The following is a 13,235-nucleotide window of genomic DNA, read 5'->3' as shown; positions in this document are numbered from 1 at the left end:
CCCTTGTCGCCGAGGCTCTGCGCTCCCTGCCCAGGCGCCGGCCTTGGTCGTGGGAGAGGCCCGGGTCCTGCTGCAGCGCTGGGCGCTGAGCAGCAACGAGCGCTTTTCCTTCTAAGTGAGTCCTTGGAGGAAATCCTCCCCGAGGAAAGGAGTCGCGTTCGGGGTGGATTTATTTATAGTAGGTTACTCGGAAGTTGGTGCCCTTTTTTCCACAGAAGCTTTGTGAAATATTGGTCAGCCGTTTCATTAAACTTGATTTGGACCCTGAAAAGTTAAGGTATTTGTGATAAAATGATTAGAAGTTTGGACTGTTGGGGGCGCCGGTGAGGGGGGCCTCAGTCGGTGAAGCCTCTGCCTTCGGCTCAGGTCATGATCCCAGGGTCCTAGGAGGAGCCCCGCGTCGGGCTCCCTGCTCCATGGGAGTCTGCTTCTCCCTCTGCCTGCCGCTCCCTGTGCTTGTGCTCTCTCTCTCTGACAAATAAATAAATGAAAGCTTAAAAAAAAAAAAAAAAAAAAAAGAAAGTTGAACTGTTAAATCCCTCCCCCTTAAAACTAACCTCTTAGGACTGGTGTTCTTAAGGGGTGCTGACAGCATTTGGTGAGGGAGGGGCAGCTCTCAGGAGCCCCTGGGAGGGCCGTGACCCTCTCCACGACCCTCTCCCTGGGCAGGCAGCACCGTGGTGCTGGGTGACTGCTCCCGGTCAGTTCCGCGCACATAGCGCCGCCAGCCCCTCCCAGCCCCGTATCCCATCGGGAGGCTCTCTGTAGGTGAGCAGCTCTCATTTTAAAAAGTCAGCAGCCCGGGGCTCCTGGGTGGCTCAGTGGGTTAAGCCTCTGCCTTCGGCTCAGGTCATGATCTCAGGGTCCTGGGATCGAGCCCCGCATCGGGCTCTCTGCTCAGTGGGGACCCTGCTTCCCCCCTTTCTCCCTCTGCCTGCCTCTCTGCCTACTTGTGATCTTTCTCTGTCAAATAAATAAATAAAATCTTAAAAAAAAAAAAAAAAGTCAGCAGCCTGATCCCCAGGCACGTGCCTGCACACGCCTGCTCGCCGCACCAGGTTTCTTAGCGCACAGGAATCAGACATCAGCTTCCAAAGCGGGGGACCTGTGTTTGCACAGGCCCTCCTGTGGGCCGTCCACGCCTGTCTGTCCTCCATGGGGCCTTTTCCTCTCGAGGAAGAAGTGGCATCCCGTCCCCTTCCCCAACCACTGACCGCATCCTCCACAGTGTGTCAGCGCTCCCCCCAACCCTGGCCCGTGGCATCCTGGCTCCCCCCGCTCTGCCGTTGTGGCCTCGCGGAGCGCGTGCCCCATGCCCACCCTGGCTGCTGGGGGAGGGGCCAGCGGGAAGCTCCTGAAGGGGATGCGAAGCCTCGAGGACCGTGTCCCCGCCGCTGGCACGTGAGCTTCACGCTAGGAGACGCATGGCAGGGTGGCTGCACGCTGGGCCCGGAGAGATGGGAGCCGAGTGCCGTCCCCGTTCCCCTCGGTGGAGAGGCTCACCATTGCGTGGCCTCTGCAGTCCCAGCTCCAATCCACAGTGTGCCCACAGGTCAGCCCCGGGATTTAGCCCGGAGCCTGGGCTACCTCGCCGCTGCTGGGTGGCCATGTGGGCAGGCATGGCAGACTGCGGTGGCCGCAGCAGGCGGGCCGCGTGCCCCAAGGGAGGCCCCCACAGAGCGTGTCTGGAGAGGCAGGCTTGTGTTCGGGGACGTCCCTCCGTGGCGCCCTGCTCGTTGCAGGCCTGGGACGGGAGCCACAGCTGGGTCCCCTAAGGGACCCAGGGACTGCATGTTCGTCCACACTCTCCATTGTCCTCTGGAACCTCCCAGCCAGGGTGCCCACCAGGCTTCCCCAGGGCACCAGGTCCCTTCCTGGCAGCCAGACTGAGGTCGGGACCCGGCCCCAAACCCCAGCCTACTGGTTCCAGAAGGTCACGTGGCAGCGTGCCTAGGAGCCTGTGTGTGGAATGTGCATTTGGCGAGAGCAGGGGGTCCTGGGGCAAGTGTTCTCTGAACCCCAACCCCGGCGGGCGATGTGACACAGAGCTGGGCCCTGCAGGAGCACCGGCCACCACCTTTCTCCCCCGAGACTGTCTCTGCGCAGTCCTGGGTGACCGAGGGACTGGGATGTCTTAGCCGTCCTGGCCCTGGCAATGTGTCCTTTGTCTCACTGTTTCGTGTCAGATACTTGCCCAGAATGAGCCAGGCCGAGCCTTGTACTGAGGAGAGCTGCTCAGACGGCGGCGGTCCCTGCCCCCCAGAGTCCAGTCAGAGCCACCGTCCGTCCGGCGGGGAGGAAGCTGGTGGGCGGCGGCGCCCCCTCTGCCCTGGGCCCCTGCTCTCGGCCGCACTCCACTTCCCACCCTTTGGCCCAAAGCCACCTCACCAGCTCCTTGCCCCCGCTTGGGGCCGGGTCACTCAGCGGGTCACCCCCCCGGGGGGGGCGGCATGGGACAATCCCCACGTGGTGCGCCCCAACGTGTGCCGCATCCAGGCAGCACTCCCCCGGGCTCGGGGCTCTGCGGCCGTCCTCGCGGCGTGGCGCGGGGCTGTGCCGCTCACCCCGGCCCGTGGCCCGTGGCCCGTGGCCCGTGGCCGGAGAACAGCGAGAGAGGCTTTGCCTGCGGCGCTGCCCTGCCCCGGAACTCGGGCACAGCCCACGCTCGTCCCCGTGTCTGTGGGCCGCGGGGTTTCTTCACACTGTCGCCCCACGCGCTCTTCTTGTCAGAGCCCTCAAGACGCGGCATTGCCATAGAAACTGAGCTCGTTAAAATTCCCTGCGGCCTCCTAATTATAGAATCTCAAAGACAAGCGAAGAGCTTCTTCCAAGGGTTGGAGTTGATGCTGGGGGGAGGGGGGAGAGCAGCCCACGCGCCCCGGGCGCCGCTGAGAGCCGCCCGGCCTTCGCCGTGGTGCCCAGGCCAGAGCGCGGGCGCCCGGGAAGGCCCCTGGCGGCACACGGACCTCAGAGCGCGGCCTCGACCGCACGGCCGAGACTGAACCGCAGACCCGACGGACTCTGGGCAGCTGCCTTGTGCCGCCGGCAGGGCCCTGACCCCCATGGAGGCCTTTCCTGCCCACCCGACCTGTGTGTGGGACCCTTTCCTGCGGGCGCTGGACTCAGCGGGCAAGGAGGGGACGTGCAGTGGGGGCACAGAGCCAGCGCCCGTCCTAGAGCACCCGCCCTGCCGCACACGCGTGCTCTCTGAGGACATGTGTTCTTTTTTCCCTGTTTACACGGTGGTTGTCACTTCAAATCAGGAATAGGGGCTGTGACTTTCCAGGCAGAAACCCAGAATCTGCGAACGTGACAGTTCTTGGAGCTGGTGGCCCACAAGGCGGATGGGCCTGGCCTGAGAGGGCAGAGGATGGCGGGCCCCCACTGAGCTCAGGAAGGCCGAGTGGGCACCATCCCGCTCCATCCAGCCCTGCACTTGGGGAACCTTCTAGTAAACAGTCCGACATTCGAAAGTTTTGGGGGTTTGGTGGCTGCCATGGTGGGAATGTGGGTTTTTCAGGAAAGGTGCTCAGTTAATTCGGAAGTTAAGGAGGGGAGAGGCGCCTGGGTGGCTCAGTCGGTGAAGCTTCTGTCTTCGGCTCAGGTCGTGATCTGGGGGTCCTGGGAAGGAGCCCCTCAGCAGGGAGCCTGCTTCTTCCTCTCCCTGTGCCTGCTGCTCCCCCTGCTTGTGCTCTCTCACTCTCAAATAAATAAATAAAATCTGTAAAAAAGATTAGGGAGGTGGTAATCCCAGTCCAGTCTTGAGAGAAACAGCAGGCAGACCCCAGGAGGGGGGCACTCGACCCAGTGTCTGACCCGCTCTCCTCAGGGTCAGCAGGGTCATCCCTGCCGGGTTGGTGGAAACAGCCACCACCGAAAGGGGCCTGGGTGAACGGGGCTGTGTGGGGTTCTGGGTGGCGTCTGGGTTTGAATGAGGGCGGCAGGGAGACGCTGAGGAAACCGAGTCGAGTATGTGCCTGGTCGTGGCCACACGTCAGTATTGCTTCACGAGTCGTGACAGACGTGCCGCACGCCCGTGAGTGAACGCGGGGCGCGCACGCTGTGGGCTCCCGTGCCCTCGCCGCAGCTTTCCCAAAGTCTGGAAGTGTCCTGAGCCGTGAAGCGTACGGGGGCTGCCGGCTCCGGCTGGAGTTTAGGGAACAGCCGTGGCGTTCATCTCCGTCTTGACGAATACGTCAGCGGGAGTCAGGTGTTGCGGGAGGGGAAGCTGTGGGCAGGTTACGTGGGATCTCTCCGTACTGTCTTTGAACTTTCTGTAAATCTGAAATAAATAAATTGCGTGTGTGTGTATTATACATAGATATTTTTATAAGTGAAGGTTGTCCCGCTGTCCCTTGTGGTTCTTTGTAACTCACTTGACGGCTGCTTTCCAGGCAGTGGCCTGGGCATCGAGCGGACACCCGGTGGGGGGGGGGCACTCCCTGCCGTTGCCTGAGGCCATGCCAAGGCTGTGGTGCCTTGCTGGGGTCTGCAAAGCCAGGGGCTCTGCAAATGCCATCCTGTCTCTGCGTAGGGTGCGGATAAAGGTAAACACCGTCTTAGAGACCTTGTGTCCGTCGGGGGTGTCCAGAGAAGGAACCAGTAGGGTGTGTGTTTAGAGGAAAAGAGCTCTGTGGTAAGGAACCGGCCCATGCGGTTACGGAGATGGGCAGATCCAAAATCTGAGGACGGGTCGGCTGTCTGCAGACCCAAGGAGAGCCCGAGCTTCAGTTCAAGTTGAAAGTCTGGCTGCCGCAGGCAGAGTTCCCTCCGGCTCGGGGATGCCCGTCATTTGCTCTAGTCAGGCCTTCAGCTGAGTGGATGGGGCCCACCTATGTCACGGAGGCCAGTCTGCCTCACTCCCAGTCCACTGGTTTAAATGTCAGTCCCCTCCCGAGATGCCCCTGGGGCTCCTGAGTGGCTCTGGTGGTTGAGTATCTGACTCTTGATCTCAGCGGAGGTCTTGATGTCGGGGTTGTGAGTTCAGGCTTTGCAATGAGCTCTGCATGGGTGTGGAGACTACTTAAAAAACAAACAGATAAAAACAAAGCAAAAGAAACACCCTCCCGGAAACATCCAGAACAGCACTTGGCTGCGCGTCTGGGCTCCGCGGCCCAGCCCTGCTCACACAGAGTGAACCCCCGCCTTCGACCCCTTGCCCAGCGGCACCCACATACGTTTCCTTGAAGCCACACTCCACCGACAGCAGGGAGGTCACACTTCTGCCTGAGGTGACGGGGCAGGCAGGTGGGCGGGCAGGACCTGGCCTTGGGGGTGCTTTTGTGGACCTCCTGGCAACCAGCAGTGGCCCCGTGGGCCACCCGTGGGCAGGACCCGCAGCAGGGGGACAGGGCCTTTCTTTGGCTACTTAGAGCTTTGTTTCGTTTTTAAATTTGATACACTTTATTTAAAATTAAATTCAGCACCTGCTCCCGGGGGTGTCCCCCCTGCTTCAACCCTCCCCCAAAAAAGGTTCAAATGAGTCCTTAGAGAGGGTCAGAGGGAGACATCGGAAATCACTTGTAGCCACACTGTTGCTGCCTGCGGCCCCTCCCACGGCTTTTACAGTTTTACCTGTTTGCGCGGCTCTGGGGCACCTGCGAGGCATGTCCCTCGCGAGCCTACAGAGCACACTGGGTAGTGGACACGTGTGGCCCGGCGGCCACTGGGATAGAGACTCACCAGCGCCCGCCCCCGGGGCGCCCCCCAGAGGCCACACCGTCCCGAACCTGGCACTGGTCTGACACTTCTAGAACACCTTCACCTCCTCAGACAGTGAGTCCCCCTCGAGGGCTCTGGGCCTGCAGGGCCGCGTGCAGCCCTGGGTCTTGTCCCCTCAGTGCTCCCCCTCGTACCCTTGGCCTCTGCTAGGGCATCTTTGTGCTTTTTACTTCGGGCAGCTCTAACGGGTTTGAAGGCTGTCTGGTCGGGCATATTTGTAGGTTTCCGCGTGGTGTGTGCGCTGGGCACAAGAAAACCAGCGTGTTGGCACCAGGGTATCCCCAGCGGGCCAGCTCAGCTCCCCCTGTGTGTCTCTGTCCCTCCGTCTGTGTCTGTCACTCAGTGACTTCTCTCTGCAGAACGGCTGGGAGTTGTGAATGCCACATGCAGGGAGGGTCAGGGGCCTGGGGATGTGGGGATGGTCAGTCCTGGGGACATCAGCATGGACCTCCCCCCCCAGCCTTCCCCCAAATCAAGCCAGGTAGGCTGGAAGGGCTGGATATGGCAGGACGTACCCCATCATCTGGACAAAGGCCCTGGGCATCACCAGGGACTCCTTAGAGCTGAGGGCCAAACGGACTGAGGGTGGTCCTTGTGTCCTGTGGCGCCCAGGTGTGAACTTGCAGGTGGCGGAGCGGGAGGTGAAGGCTGGTGCCACCTCCTCCCAAGTGTCCCTGCTCACGTCTGGGTGCTGCCTGAGCGTCTGTGGCGGGAAACCGCTGAGGAGTCCTGGGCAATGTGTGCGCCTCTGCCGGCCCCCCAGCTGCCCACCGCCGGGGGCTCCTGCCGCAGAGGAACCGGACATCTTGATTCTCACTCAGTCTCCTGTTTAAAGGGAGGGAAGTGGGCTCTCCGGTGGCCGTGACCTGATTTCAGCAGGGTCCAGCCAGAGCTGGGAATTTGCTTGTTTTAAAAACATCTCGTTAGTCTCTCCACATTGGGGAACGTTCGTGGCACTTCCACGACTCATGAAAGTGGCTTTCACTGTGGGACTTTATAAAAGCACAAAGCTTCTCGTTGTGTCCTGAGTATTTTGTGCGTACCGGCGTTTACTTCAGAGTGTTTGGAAGGAGCAGAGTTACGAGCATTTTTGGGGAAGAACGAAACCGACAGTCCTAGTTAAATGCGTAATTCCAGCTTTTTTGGTTAGCGGCGTCCTTCTTACGAGTTTGGATTCTCAAATGCCGTTTTTGAAAGTGACGCGCTTGGTAACCCTCGACTCAGCGTAAGGGCTTGGTGTGTCTGCCTCAACTCTGCCCCGAGAGCTGTCGGGCGGGGGTCTCTCGTGTCCGGGTGGACAGGACGCCCGGCTGCATGTCAGGCTGACCGTGGACTCCACGTGGCAGCTGCGGCCCCTCCGTGGATGGTGAGGCACAAGCTCGCAGCCCGTGTGCACCGCACCCCAGTGTGGAAAGGGGGCCTGGTTTCCTGGCCCGGAGGGAAGGAGGGTGGAAAGGAAAACAGGGAGGCGGGCCTGGAAGTGCATTGGCCTCCGATGACGTCCCAGCCGGACCCTCACAGGGGCTGCGCAGCTGCTGTCCCCCTCCGGGCGGCCGTCCCCGTGGGCACCTCGGGTGGGGTCGGGCTGGCAGGCTGCTGGACCGTTTCCTTACCCGTCTCTCTTGTCCCCCCCAGAATCCATCTACCGCCGCGGAGCCAGAAGATGGAGGAAGCTGTACCGCGCCAACGGCCATCTCTTCCAGGCCAAGCGCTTTAACAGGGTGAGTGACGCCCCTCGGCCCCCAGCTCCCGGGCTGTCACTGCCTGGCCTGCACTAACCTCACCAGCAAAGAGAAAGGTGGGGACCCTTGCTGCTGAGAGTCCCACACAAGCCCGTTCCAGAGGCACCGGGCCTTTTCTGCACGTGGCGGCTGCCTGGCGAGTGGGGGGGGATGTCTCCGTGTTGCTCTGCTGGCCCGGGTTGGGCTGCCCCTGCGTGGGGCGCGGGAGCTTCAAGGTCCTAGGTTGCTTGTGGTCGGACGTGGGTCTGCAGATTTGACCGATGACGCTGGTGCACACGTTGTGCGTCTCCTGTGAGCCCTGGGACCCCGACAGCCCCACGTCGGCCCGACGCGTGGCTCCCGGCCCGGCCTTTCCATCCTTGCTCCTCAGGATGCTCTTCTGTTCTCTAGAAGTGACACGATTCAGGTGGCTTTAGGATTGTCCCCCTTCACCGTGGAAGGGGAGGTGCCTGCAGGGGCTTCGCTGGCCAAGGGCTTTCGTGTCCCGGGGCGGCTGGAGCCGAGCCCTGCAGGCGTGGACCTCTGGAGCCAGAGGTCCACGGCCAAGGTGTGCACAGGGCTGTGCCCCTTTGGTGGCCTGGAAGGCCCTTCGTGCTGCAGCAGCCGCACATCTGCTCCGTCCTCCCGTGGCCTCTGCTCTCTCCAAGGACAACAGGCGTGCTTATGGCCTGCCGGTCCACTGTGACTTCATTTTAAGAGTACATCTACGGAAATTCTTTTTCCAAATGAGGTCACATTTGGGGGTCCTAAGGGGACACGAATTCGAGGGACACCATTCAGCCCACTCCCGTAGCCCAGCACATGTGCACCTGAGGGCCTTTGCACGTGCTGAGACTCTGCCCCACCCACCCTCCCCCATCCTCCACGTGCTCAAAGCTCATGACGCACCTGACTCCATCTTGGGTCAGTCCGTCGTCCCTGTGGCCCTTTCCCTGGGGCCCCCGTTCCCATGTGCACTGGGTATTCCTCACAGCTCCAGGCCTGCTGTGTCCCCACCAAACGCAGTGCTCTGGGCGCAGAGACTCTGAACACAGATTTGTTGTCTGTTGTAACTACTGCCTAGAGGAGAGTCAGCTAGGGGAGATCTAGGGGCACAGTGTTAGGGACCAAGAAAGCATGGGGCGTGTCTGTGAGGTATGAGAAGGAACCCAGGTGGGTGGCAGGAGAACACGGGGTCCAGGGAGTATCAGACGCCTTGGGGAGGTCAGGCGTCACCAAGCAAGAACGTATGAGAGGACCCTGCGTGCCAGGTGCTGCTGGGGGGTGGGGACAGAGTGGGGCGCGTGGATAGTGTCCCATCTCTGGGAGGACCGACGGGGTATGGATGGGAGATGTCGTGGTGAGCCAGCCCAAAGGACAAGCCCTGGCTGCTGACAGTGTGTAGAGACGGAAACGTCCCAACCCCCAGGGTGCGAGGCACCTGCTGCCCTCACCCTGCGTTTTACCAGCCAGCTGTGTGGCCAGGTGGCTTCTCTTTCTGCCCATTTGGGCACTGGTGTCATTCTGGACAGAGAGGGGTCTCAGCCAGATGGGACTGGCCATCCTTCGGGATGTCAGACGGAAGGTTCTTGGAGGCCCGTGCCCCACCCCCACCCCCCCGCCGCCGCATGTTGACTTTCAGTGAAATGCTGTTTCCTTCATTACGACTGACTCACTGGTCCAAGATGAAGCCCACCCACCCAGCAAGACAGGCGGGGCCCAGGCAGCACAGAGGGGCCTGGCTTCCCCCACTCCACAGATTTTAGGAGAAAAACATTTCTCTGATTGCGAGATGCAGACCCTCCCACTCCTTCCCGCCTGTCCTTCCTGCTGCCCCCTCCCCCAAATCGGTGAGAATCGGCTTTCCTCCCCATGGAGGAGCGGGGACTGCCAGGAGTGCCCCCTGCTCCCCCACTCCCACCCTGTTACAGATGGTCAGCTGTCCTCAGAGCAGCAGAAGTGGGTTTTTACAGACACGGGGAGGCTGAGAAGGGAGCCGGTCCAAAGACTCTCAACGCGTAGACTGTTTAGTTGTTCGCAGAACGAGGGGCGACTACGATGATTCCCCCCGATTGCCCTTGGTTCTGAGTCCCCTGTCTTGGCCGGACCCTGGAGGCCGCGTCTGCCCCGTTCCCCGTGTTAATCACAGGGTTGTGCATTTCCTCTCCACCGGTCACTTGAAAGGATGTTTTAAGAGCCGCACACTTGGTTCTGCAGGACACGGCGAGACTGAAGGGGGGACAGCCCACAAGAGATCACTTCTCATGTTCTTCCTCGGTGACCCTAGGGCAGAAAGTGTGTTTCCCCACCTAGATCTTTATCTGGCCTTGACACGACTTTTCTTCTAGAACAGTGAGAAAAAGTTCCACTGGTGAATCAAAGGGAGAGATCCAGTGAGTTTCTGAAGAAGAACTGAAGACCTCCACCCTAGGAAAGGGGGCAACACCAGTGTCATGGATAGGGTGGGGCATGAGGACGAGGTCAGAGCCTGTCCTGGAACCCCAGACCTGCAGCCTAAACGGGCCAGCCAAGGAGGGCCCCTCGGGGGCCAGCAGGGCCTCAGGGGACCCCACAGGTGACTCGGTAGGACAGGAGTGCTCACCTGGTGAGAAGCGCAGAGCACAGTGGGAACAGGGCATCCAGCAGGAGCCCGCAGGAACCCTGACCACAGGCTCACACGGAAGAGAGCTCAGTGTGACCGGAAAGGAGGACGCGCGATGGAGAGCACGAGCCAGGAACCGAGTCAGCAGCATGTGAGGCTTAAAAACACTTAAAACCCCTTAATTTATTCATCAGGTGAATTTCAGAGTATCGAAGCTTTGGGTTTAGGTTTTATTCTATTTTTTAGCATCGCATTTCCTGAAGTGTTAACGGTTCAAACACAGGTCTGAGATAAGAGCCTGTGGCAGCCTCGCCGGCGCGCGGGTCCCACGTCTCTTCCGCGCCCCTGGTGCGGAGCCCGGGGAGAGCAGCCTGCCGCCTGGCCCTGCTTAGCTCGGGCAGGAGGCCGTGACGCTGTGAGGTCACCCAGGGGCCCACGGGAGCAGCGTCGCGGGCTGGTCACGCGGCGGTGACCGTGGGAAGCTGAACACGTCGGTGTGTTCCACCAGAAAGGCGGATCGTTCCTAACGGCTTGACGAGCGCTTTGACGCATCCGGACACGCAGGAGAGAACGGAAAGCTCTTCTCCGAGCTTAGGCGTTCGGCGGTGGCCCGCCGTGGGCCGCGCTGGGACGAAACGAGGGTGGCCAGAGCTGCAGGCGTTGGCGGTGCTCCTGCGGCTGCCCCGCCGTCCAGCCCTCGCCGCCGTCCGCTGCCCTTCAGTCCGCTCCCCGACGGCCTGGGGTCTCGTTCGGCAGCTCGCGGGACGGGTGCTTCACGCAACGCGCAAGACTTGGAATAAGTGCTTTTTTGTCCTGTTTCCGAAGTGGAAAGTAGTGGGGGGGTATGTTTACTTGACCTTAGCGGACATGCCTCGGGCACACTGTGCTGGGCACTGCCCCAGGCACGGGTCGCTGAAGCTCTGTGTGTGGGGACCCGCCCCCTCGGGCCCTGGTTTCCCCGCTTGCGCTTCGCGGACGTTGAGGCAGCGTCTTGGTGCCCGTGGCCGTGAGCTCCGGGCACATGGTCCGTCCACGCCACTGCCTCCCACGCCCACGTGCCAGGAGGATTCCATCAGCCGTCGTAAATGAACTCCGCTCAGTACAATTGTGGTTGTTTTTATCGCTCCTCAGGAGTAATGAGAAGCTCTCTCAAAAGAATGAAATTTGTTAAACCTGCATTTGAGTTACAAAGCTGGAAAAAAGACGGTCACGGGGGCCCAGCACCACTCACATCACCACCTGCCACGTGTGGCCAGATTTCTGAACACATTCATCCCCCTGCGCTTTGTAACAGTCAAAATTTGGGAAAACATCACCGAACAAGCCCTAGTTACCATTAGCTTCCGATGTTTAGAGCCTTGAAGAACAAAGATGGGTCACTTAAAAATCTTTAAAAATACCCAAAAAAACACCCCAAGATAATCACAGACTGCCCCTAGCAGTTCAAAGTAATGACACGTCAGAATGCTGTTGCCATGGTCACCCGAGGCGAATCTGGACGTCCCCCACACAGCCCGGCCGGAGCTGCGGTCCCCCTCCTGCCCCCACTAGCAGGGGTGTGTCCTTGCCCAAAGGAGGGGTCTCATTAGCCCTGCCAGAGCGGGGTCCCCGCCCCCTCCTTGGGGCCCTCGGCTCCCCCAGCCTTGGGGTGGACCGCAGTGGGGGCTCCCGAGGTCAGGCAGAGCCTGGTGTCCAGGTGGTCAGCTGACCGGGCCGCGTCTTGTCCCGGCTCCCGGTCAGGGACAGCGTCACGTGGCCCGGTGCTGATCTGGGTCTCTGGCTTCCGGGGCCACCCCGGCCCTGACGGCCGCTGTTCTTGCCCACAGAGAGCGTACTGTGGCCAGTGCAGTGAGAGGATATGGGGTCTCGCGAGGCAGGGCTACCGCTGCGTCCACTGCCAGCTCCTGGTGCATAAGCGCTGTCACGTGCTCGTCCCACTGACCTGCAAGAGGCGCATGGTGAGTGTGGCTGCCCCGAGCCCAGGGCCCTGCGGAGGGGGGCGGCCTCGGGGACCCTCGGGCTCCCTCTGTCTGGAAGGGAGCCTGCCACCACGGAGACCAAAGGAGGGGGTGCCTGTGGGTGGCAGAGCCATGACCCAGGCCGGCACCCCAGATGGGGTGGGGCCCCCTTCCCAAGCCCTGGGAGCCCCCTGCACTCTTGGGGTGGGGGGGCCTCTTGTGGGACCTCCAGGGCCCTCTGCTGCACGGGGGTGAAGGTACGGCTCGTCTGTACCCCAGGCTTGGAGCGGAAGGAAAGCCCCAGGGCACCCTGAAAGTCAGAGTACACAGCCCCCATGTGTCCCTCACCACCAGCCTGTGAGCGTGCACGTGAAGCACTCTGGCTCTCCGACGTGCTGTTCATTTCTGATGTCTAACCCCGATATTGCTGAGCACTGGGCAGTGGGGTCCCTCCACAGACCGGTGTGGGGGGAATGTGCACCGTCTTCCTAATGTCCTTTCAGACGTGGCTGCCGAAAACCAAGAAGGTGCACATACCCTTTGACCCCACAGGTCCGCGTGAGCCTAAGAAATAAGGCCAGCCCCAAAGATGTAAGCTGCCAGGGGCTGAGGACTGCCAGTGCCCAGAGCTTAGTGTCGGCCAATGGGGGCTGCCTCAGCTGTGACATCAGCCCCCCGGGACTCTGTGACACAGCGGTGGGGGCGGGGCGGACTTCCGAGCACGATGTGCAGATGCCCCATTCTGTAAAGCACTTGCTGGGAAGATCACAGCTGGAGGTGCTGGGTGGCCACCCGCTGTCGGGTCACAGGAGAGCTCTGCGTGGGTCTTCCTGCCTCCAGTGTGCGGAGGACAGCAGGCGCGTCGGTGGAATTGGTGTCAGGACGTGGGCTACAATGTGTCTATCACGGGAGGTGGTGATAGAAAGTGACACGGTGTCTCCAAAGCTACATCGTAACACCTGCCTGGTCACTTTGTAATGCCCACCCCCTTGCAGGATTCTGTCATGCCTTCCCAAGAACCTGCAGTGGACGACAAGGACGACGCAGACCTTCCTTCTGAGGATACCGATGGAAGTAGGGGCTGCTTTCTTCCTGCTGGTGGAGCCCAGGCTCTCTACCCTGGAATCCCTGCGTGCCTCCCCTTCTGACCCCGAGTCCTTCCTAGCTCCCACCTGCTCTCCGAGGGTCAATTTTGGCGTCTCCAGGCCCTTCCATCATCCCTGGGCAGAGGTG

The 13,235-nt window shown here is 61.0% G+C and overlaps 1 protein-coding gene across 2 annotated transcripts in view; it reads left to right on the top strand.

Annotated features, from left to right (window-relative positions):
* PRKCZ (protein kinase C zeta) overlaps window positions 1–13,235 on the top strand; it is a 95,667-nt gene that overhangs the window by 56,341 nt on the left and 26,091 nt on the right. For both annotated transcript variants that reach the window (XM_080800658.1, XM_080800657.1), the window contains 3 exons: window positions 7,357–7,442; window positions 11,871–12,002; window positions 12,998–13,076. In XM_080800658.1, coding sequence (XP_080656784.1) covers window positions 12,000–12,002; window positions 12,998–13,076 — 82 coding nt within the window. In that variant the 5' untranslated portion in view covers window positions 7,357–7,442; window positions 11,871–11,999. The remainder of the gene's footprint in view (window positions 1–7,356; window positions 7,443–11,870; window positions 12,003–12,997; window positions 13,077–13,235) is intronic.

Source organism: Martes martes (genome assembly GCF_963455335.1).
Source record: "Martes martes genome assembly, chromosome: 4".
Lineage (NCBI taxonomy): Eukaryota > Metazoa > Chordata > Mammalia > Carnivora > Mustelidae > Martes > Martes martes.
Note: the sequence above shows the minus strand (reverse complement) of the source record. Positions and strands in the feature narration are given on the sequence as shown.